General features: G+C 46.0%; 1 protein-coding gene across 2 annotated transcripts in view; it reads left to right on the forward strand.

Moving 5' to 3' along the window:
* gfra4b (GDNF family receptor alpha 4b) overlaps window positions 1-8,616 on the forward strand; it is a 38,167-nt gene extending 29,551 nt beyond the window's left edge. The window contains exons 7-8 of one of the 2 annotated variants that reach the window (XM_031587566.1): window positions 1,625-1,788; window positions 7,295-8,616. In XM_031587566.1, coding sequence (XP_031443426.1) covers window positions 1,625-1,788; window positions 7,295-7,441 — 311 coding nt within the window. In that variant the 3' untranslated portion in view covers window positions 7,442-8,616. The remainder of the gene's footprint in view (window positions 1-1,624; window positions 1,789-7,294) is intronic. The other variant, XM_031587567.1, reaches the window with a different exon arrangement.
* Window positions 8,617-9,007: the final 391 nt, after the last annotated feature.

Here is a 9,007-nt window from a genome sequence, read left to right on the forward strand (position 1 = left end):
TGAAGCAGTCTGGATGAGAGGGGCTGCACTGGGAGGTAGGAATTAAAAACTGAATTCACTTCCTTGCATATGTGGATCTCTCTGAGACGGAGGGTACAGCTGACGTATCCATGGCTAGTGGGATAACAAGGTGCTTTGGGGAGGCTGGGCGTATTGAAGTGAGCAGACTTTGTAGCAGAACGTTGGGTCCGAATCAGATATTAGAAGCAGGGTCTTTGTCTGTTTGTTTCCCTTTCTCTTTCAATTTCAACTTCAACTTCAAACTCTTTATTTGGCGTGACAATTGTACACAGTCATCTTGCCAAAGTATTCACAACAATACTCTTATCTCTGTCACTCTCTTTCTCTCTCTCACTCCCTCTCTATTTCTCTCCCTGAGAGGCCTGCCCTTCAATTTGTTTCATTTGGTTTGAAAATCACCTTGTCTGTTCATAACACACTTTGCCCTTCCAACTTGTTATTACCCAGAACAGATAGTCTGACAGTAATGGGTCTGGTTGTTTCTCTGTGCACGTGCAAACAGAATGACCCCCTCGGTAGCGTCAGGCACGGTCACGTGTTTCTCAGTTTATTGCAATCTATTTTGTGAAAAGGAAGTAGTCTCCTGTGCAGTGAAAAGTGCCGAGCTGAAGTGCGAAGACTTTTGTGAAGAAAGTATCTGTCGCGATTGCCAACAGATGGCAGATGGAGAGTGCTTTAGTTTCACCTAGACCTAGCGTTCACTTAGCACTGCGCCTCTGCGTCTGCGTACCTCAGGAGAAGGGGGGATGAGTGTGGTGGAGGGGGGGGGGTAGTGGGGGGGTTGGTAGGTGTGTGTGTGTGTGTGTGTGTGTCTGTCTCTGTCTGTGTGTGTGTGTGTGTGTGTGTGTGTGTGTGTGTCTGTCTCTGTGTGTGTGTGTGTTTGTGTGTGTGTGTGTATGGGGAAAGGTGGAGCGACGGCAGCTTGGCAATTCAAAACCTCTCCACTGTCTCAGATTTATGGCTCTCCATCTCAGCTCCAATCTTCTGGATGGCCTTTCTATGTGATGAATAATGAATCATCCTTATTATTGACTATTGTCACAGTGTTTAACTCGGACATGTTTGAACAAGCAGCTCCCTCTATCGCTCTCCTTGTCTCCTCTGCCTGCTTAGAGAGAGAGAGCGACTGTTAGCTGTCCGAGACCTCGGGCAGCCAGCTCATCTGGCCGCTCGGTAACAAAGGGGGGACTGAGTCAGTCTGAGGCGTCTGTTTGGCGACTTGTGGGTGGGTTAGTGAGAGCACGTGGAGTGGCAGGTGCTCTGGGGGGACGGGGGGGGGGGGCACAGGGGTGGGGTGGGGTGGGGGAACTCTGAGAGGAATACTGAGTTGGTGCCGTTACGACTGCCTCTCGACGCCGCCTCAGAACTCTCTCCTTGTGATTTCTAACGAGCGGGGCGTCTGAGAGAGCCCACAGTGAGAGAGAGAGAGAGACAGAGAGAGGGAGAGAGAGAGAGAGAGAGAGAGAGAGAGAGAGAGGACCCACTAGGGCAAACCGGGACAGCACTAGAGGAACATTAGTGTCTGTGCCAGAGTCAGGGTCCAAATGCACTCACACAGACACACCGTGCCCTGACTCCACACGTCTTTTTCTTTCACAAACAGGAAATGCTCTTCTCACTTTCGAGAACGCAGTGGACCTCACACCAACCCCGGGCCAGACAGGACAGCCCAGCCACGTCACCAGCTGGCCAGATAACGGCACCACTCCTGCGTTGGTTTCCATGGAGACCGAAGAAAATGTAATGAGCCCACTGATACCCACACAGGTAGTGTGTGTGTGTGTGTGTGTGTGTGTGTGTATATATGTGTGTGTGTGTGTGTGTGTGTGTGTGTGTGTGTGTGTACATATGTGTGTGTGTGTGTGTGTGTGTGTGTGTGTGTGTGTGTGTGTGTGTGTATATATATATATATAAGTGTGTGTGTGTGTGTGTGTGTGTGTGCTTGTGTGTGTGTGTGTGTGTGTGTGTGTGTGTGTGTGTGTGTGCTTGTGTGTGTGTGTGTGTGTGTGTGGGTGTGCTTGTGTGTGTGTGTGTGTGTGTGTGTGTGTGTGTGTGTGTGTGTGTGTGTGTGTGTGTGTGTGTGTGTGTGTGGGATGGGGGAGTGGGTCCGGATGTGAATAGTACAGGAATGTTCAATCTAATGAAAAGCATCTTGATAGGTATCAAGATAGACCATTTAGTGTCATTAGGCATTGGTCTCAGCCATATTGTTGATGTGAAATGTGTGTGTGTTTGTCTCCCCTATAAGCCTATAGCCAATATTTCTCGTTAGGCAATAATATTCGTGAATACCTAATCTGACTTTTGACTATAAATAATGTAGGCTTGTTATAATGTTCTTTTAATAATGTTCTTTTATTTATATGAACCTAATTAGGCATAAGCATACACTTCCTTTTTTGGCAATGTAACAATAACATGTGAAACAATTAAACATACAGTATATATGCTAAATATATAGGATAATAGAGCCCCATGGAGTGTTGAAGTAATCTCGGCGGACACACACACATTCAACTTTAGTGTACACACAGGCCGATGTTAGATTAAAGTAACAGCATGCAACCATTTGCCACTTTTGAAGTATGCTTTTATAGGCAGCTACTTTTGGTATCATCTTCAAATTCATTTAGATGGTATATGTTCATGTGAAGGACTGAAAAACACCCCTGTCATTCCCCCTAGCCACCCAGGCTAAGCGCCTGTAGTTGTTCTGTGGTTCGGGTCGGGCCACCCCGTGAAAATGTAGGAAAAGCTTTTACAGCACGACATTGTCAGCTACATCCCCCAAAAGACATCAGTTTAGCATGCAATCAAGCTTTTATCAGTGCTAGCTGTGCTGTTGTTGGTGCTGTTTTGATGAAGTTACACCTTGGATTTTCTGACTCATTGTTATTATTTTGTCAACCTTTTTGTTGACCAATTTTTTTCCAAATTATTAAATAATTAATCCTCTTTAGAAATATGATTTTAACTTTAGAGGAGAAAACCCAGAACCGGTTTCCTAGCACGTAATCCATCTCTTCGCCGTGATTCGTCATTTGCTTTCAGGTTTGCCAGCATGGACGTGCTTTTACTGAAGGAAGGCTCCGAGGTAGCGGAGATCGATAAAACTGTCAAAAATAAATGGAGATGGGGTTGGCTCTGTGAAACGGGGGAGAACGGAAAGGCTTTTAGTTTGTTTGTGGTACATGTTTTTGCATGGTATGCCACAAGAAAAGTCAGTATGATAGTAATGGCAAAGAAAGTGCTTGCTCACCATCAGTCAGAAGCTGGTCTCAAGGCTGGTATTCATGCTCTCCAGAACGTCCTCCTTCCCTGGTCCGACAACCACCACACCGGAGGTTCACGAATCTTGTCATGGCTGACCATGTGCGCAATCAGACATTTTATAGCAGAGCATGACCTGTTGCTCACTACCTTGCAACCACTAGTTAACCTAATCCAATCGGTTGCCGAAGACCAGAGGGCATTTTCAAGATGGTCCATATCTAATGTACAGGCCTCCTACTTGGGCTCACCGGAAATCTAAATTGAACTGAGCTAAACCGAAAACAAAGATCATGCAACAGGTGGGAACATGTACTGGATCTAGAATGTTCTTGTTTTCTGCTTTCATGAGGATGTGAGGAGAGTGTTAACCCAACATCTGGCCTCGAGGAAAGAGAATACTACTGATGCTTCAACCCTAATCAACCTCCAATCATATAGCCTGAACTGGAATCAGGTTGTTGGTGTGTGGTTGGATAACTACAGTGTGATGAGAGGGAATCAGGTGTGTGGTTGGATAACTACAGCGTGATGAGAGGAAAAAGGTCTGGAGTAGAGACACGAGTCAGAAGTCCGAAGAGAAAACCCATCACTCCTGGACATCAGCAGAGACAATTCCCCAAACAGAAGGACGTTTCAGCAGAGTCTCAGTCCTTACTTCATTTGGAGAAGTAGAGCCTAATACATCCCATCAGCAGCAGATTCCTGCAAATGCTGGATGTGTGCAACAGAATATGAGAGCTTAGGGATCCATTGAGTGTGCTCTTCTACAGCGTCCTGTCTCCTCCCGATCAACACAAGCACAGGTACAATAGCATTAGCATTAGCATTCTTTTCATGTCATCCATTTTCCCTGTTTGCAAAATCTCATGAAATAAGTCAGCACAGATATAGCCATTTCTGTTGTCTCCCCTTAATCATATGCGTATATGCTTTTTGTGATGCAGATGGCTTCTGAAGCAGGGTTTTGAAAAGCATGCAGTTTCATCTGATGAAAAGGCCAGGATCATTCTTCTGCAACAGTAAATTGCAAAATCTGCAAGGACACGCATCTGTATGTTTTTCTCAGAGTTGGACAAGCTCACAGCCTTGATTGATTCATACAGAAGTAAGTAGAAAGAACTGTACAGAGATGTCTTATGTGTTTGCTCCCTCTAATATATCCTTTTTTGTTGCACGTTTTCCCCTTAAATGGAATCTGAGTAAACCATAAATACAGTTATTAGATAACTGTTAATTATCATGCGGTTAAGCCTTTTGTTGTATGAATCATGTATGATTAATCTCTGCTTTTTTCATGGGCAGTATACATCCTGGGAAGTGTTATGTCCCTAGGTGAAAGGTAGCTGATTTGTTTTGGCAATCTACTTGTATATATAAATATTGGCATATATATTGGCAATATAAGGCAATCAAGCAGCAAACAATAACAATAGCCTCTGTCTTTGGTTAACTGTTTTCACGAGGTTTGCAATATCCTCCTGGGAACCATTTTTTGTGATAGTCTTTTTAAAAAATGGAAAGAATGGTTAATAATAATTCACTTTTCCAATCAGGTTCTATTGTGATTTTCAGGTGTTTTTCCTGAAGCAGTTGCAGAATGAAAAGCCTACGCTTCACGTGCTGCATGCCGAGATGGTGCTACTACTCCGGGATTCCTCTCCGAGTGAATGAAGCCTGAAGCCATGACCTTGGGTGTGGGGGGGGGTTCCTCTCCGAGTGAATGAAGCCTGGAGCCATGACCTTGGGTGTGAGGGGGGGTTCCTCTCCGAGTGAATGAAGCCTGGAGCCATGACCTTGGGTGTGAGGGGGGGTTCCTCTCCGAGTTCATGAAGCCTGGAGCCATGACCTTGGGTGTGGGGGGGGGGTCCTCTCCGAGTTCATGAAGCCTGGAGCCATGACCTTGGGTGTGGGGGGGGGGGGGGGTTCCTCTCCGAGTTCATGAAGCCTGGAGCCATGACCTTGGGTGTGAGGGGCTTGTTGAAGCTTGATGTTCAGAAGAGAGACCTGCAGTACACTGATTAAAGGGGGTCTGTGGGGAAATTCAGCTTCTTAGCCTTGAACAAGGCTATAGAGGAGAAGATGCCCTGGGTACAGAAGGTCTACAACTCTCCCAGAGAAGGCTGCACCAAGCAGCAACATTCCTCCTGAAAAATCTTCCCAGCAAAGGATCGTTTAACATCATGGACGACATCATTGAGAAAGATAGGGTCAGGCTGAACATTGACACATATGAAGGCTTAGCCGTTATTAGGTCCCGCATGAAGACCGTTGCCCTGCCCAGGAGCTTGTGGCTGTCTTCCTATGAGAAATACCAAAATCATCATCTGAAGAAGAAAGATAACTGATAAGCAAGAGGAAAGGAAACTGAAGGAAGCTGTGCAGGTCCTCTCAGCAGTTAGGGAGAGAAAAGTAGAGAAAGGTTCTACCTCCTCTGCTCCTTCTACAGCCTCCTCCTCCTCCTCCTCTTCTTCCTCCTCCTCCTCCTCCTCCTCCTCCTCCTCCTCCTCTTCCTCCTCCTCCTCCTCCTCCTCTTCTTCCTCCTCCTCCTCATCCTCCTCCTCTTCTGCTCCTTTTACAGCCCCCTCCTCCTCATCCTCCTCCTCCTCCTCTTCTTCCTCCTCCTCCTCCTCCTCCTCCTCTTCTTCCTCCTCCTCCTCCTCCTCCTCCTCATCCTCCTCCTCTTCCTCCTCCTCCTCCTCCTCCTCTTCTTCCTCCTCCTCCTCATCCTCCTCCTCTTCTGCTCCTTTTACAGCCCCCTCCTCCTCATCCTCCTCCTCCTCTTCTTCCTCCTCCTCCTCTTCTTCCTCCTCCTCCTCCTCCTCATCCTCCTCCTCTTCTTCCTCCTCCTCCTCCTCCTCCTCTTCTTCCTCCTCCTCCTCATCCTCCTCCTCCTCTTCTGCTCCTTCTACAGCCCCCTCCTCCTCTTCTTCCTCCTCCTCCTCATCTTCTTCCTCCTCCTCTTCTTCCTCCTCCTCCTCCTCCTCCTCCTCTTCTTCCTCCTCATCCTCCTCCTCCTCCTCCTCTTCTTCCTCCTCCTCCTCCTCCTCATCCTCCTCCTCTTCTTCCTCCTCCTCTTCCTCCTCCTCTTCCTCTTCCTCCTCCTCTACTCCTGGAGTCAGAGCCACTGCATCGAGTCCCACAGAAGAAAACCTGAAATGGATATCAGGTGGAGCCAAGCTCCAGGGAGATGGTTTCACTCTCGAGACTTTTGCACAAGAATTGCACATATTGTTCTTTAATGCTGCTGCTGTTAGTTTATTTTTTATTTTTTTGTCTTTTTCTGTTAAGTGATAATAGGCTCACTTAAAACAAAAACATTGTTTTGTTTGATGTCATAATAAGATAAATAAAAACATATGCACTGAAAACTGTAGATGGTTGATTATTTGTATGACGTATGAATCAATCGAATCAATTGAAAACAGCATTGAATTACGTAAAAGCAAACTGGCAATCGAAAAACTATTCAAAAGTATGTTCTTCCCTTAAAATGCTCTTGGTCTTGAGTATTTGAATAAAGTGTAGGTTAAAGCCTTTTTATCACTTTATGGCTGCATTGCATAACAGCAGCTATGGTTATGCGTGGGGTGGTGCTGACATGTCATAATTGTGCCTGTTTAGCGGGCATGGAGGGCTAAGGACGTGTACACACTCTCCACCTGGTTCTCAGATGCCAACTCCGTTCTTACATGGAAACCAATGGGAAGCCACCACAAGATGGACAAAAGGGGCGGGTCTAAAAAAGGTGGCGCGGCACCGGACTTTTCCAAAATGAAAAAAAAATATCCGGACAGTGTGTACATGCCCTAATGTGGGGGCCTCCTCTGTTAGTTGTTTGACAAATTGTAGATGGGTAATAAGACTTGGCCTGAAAAAAAAAACATTTGTTTTGCTTTAATCCCTGCTAAAGATTGTCTTTCTGTTTCTACTACTCCACCACGCTCTGGTCTTGCAGCGTGCTGTGCAAGTTATACTTTCTTTGACTTTTCTCTTCCTGCAGGCCACGCTGAACGACAGACTCTGGGGCGACTCCACTGGCCCCTCCAGCACTCAGCCCAAGTCCGCCGGCCCTCGCTCCTTTGAGTTCCCCCCGCCCCTCCTCAGCTGGGGCCTCCTCCTCCTCCTCCTGTTCTGCTATGATCAATGAAGGATGTCATGGACGCCTGGGACATTTCCGCACAACGGGCTGGGCTCCGTTAAAAAAAAAACCCTGGAAGGACCTTCTATGGAAGACAGGCCAGAGGGACACTGGCAAAGTCATTGTGTTATATTTTTGTTCCTGTGGACAAACTGAGCTTTAACCTCCCTTTGGATTCGGACATCGACGTCACTACAGAGGGGCACTTTATATAAATGACTATATAGATAGATAGAAATGTGAACACAAATGTGGAGACCATTCGCATCAAGGTGTATATATATATGTACAGTACAATGCTGTCACATAGCCATGACAAAAGTTTAATGTATGTGAATATTCCCTGTTTTCAGAATCATCAACTGTGTTGGAATTGCCTTTGGAGACATCGAAGCCAAATAGGTTTCTATTAAGGCCTGTATAACTAGCCCGGACAGGGGAACAAAATTCAATCAAGGATGGTGTGGCAGAGCTGATCATCCCTGCCCAAGGCATCTCATGCATCTCTTAAACTGCTCGGAAAACACCCTTGAGGAAATGGAGATTGAATAGCATTCAGTTCAACTTGACTGAGGAGGAGCAGGAGGACCAGGAGGAGAGTGTTATTCTGGATCAATAGCAAATGCTAAAGCCTTTGGGCAGGAGATAAACAACATGCGTCTCCAAACTCATTTCAGCTAGGTGGACACATGCCAAGGCTCGGATCATTCCAAGTGCACTCCTTAGCAATGGAAATACCATACACTATCCTCGTTCCAGTGACTGGACTGGACTTGCGAATCGGACCATTTCATCTACCTTTTCAAAAGCTACGTCTGGTGTGTTCATTCTTTCCAGAAAACCTTCAGTACGAAAGGACATTAACCAACCAGAACTGAACTTGGTTCGCCCTTCAATCATCTCCTTTTAATTGCCAACTTTGCCATATGCCAATGGTGTGATTTGTTTAAATGGCTGCGATTGACGATGGATTGACACGGCAGCCAGGACGGTTGGTCCGAGGCCACGCTGGCCCTGAGAGGATGCGCTGTTCTTGTTTGTCATGTGTTGTGGCATCTGCACAGAGAATGACTGGGGGTTCTCACTCTGCTCAATTCATTTCCATCACTGCCAATAAAAGCTGTCGGCTCATTTACTGCTCACTCCAACGTTTTTGAAACAATAAAAAAAAGATTGTGTATGGATGAATTGATGTAATCAAAGAACACAATGATCCTGGTGAAAGCGAGCAGCGTCTCTGTCAAAAACAACAGGGCTTTAGCCAGTCGTTACAGATAATTACAGACGGAAAGAGTCGTTTCAGTTTTTGGCTCAGAGGTCAGTGTAAACAGTGTACTGCTGGATAAATCAAACAGAGGTTAAGAAAATGGCTGCAGTTCTTTGGATCAAGCTAGTCGGAAAACATAACTGGCATCACCACAATTTATGTCTGGACTCGAGAATGAAAAATCGTGTTTATAAAGATGTGCTTCAGAGGATTTCAACGAGTTGCAGATAGTTTAATCCTCAAAAAACGTCATTGCACATAAATCATATTACATGACTAGCTCCTGAGTGAAAAAAGATTGATCCTGA

This window comes from Clupea harengus, chromosome 20 (genome assembly GCF_900700415.2).
Source record: "Clupea harengus chromosome 20, Ch_v2.0.2, whole genome shotgun sequence".
NCBI classification, from domain to species: Eukaryota; Metazoa; Chordata; class Actinopteri; order Clupeiformes; family Clupeidae; genus Clupea; species Clupea harengus.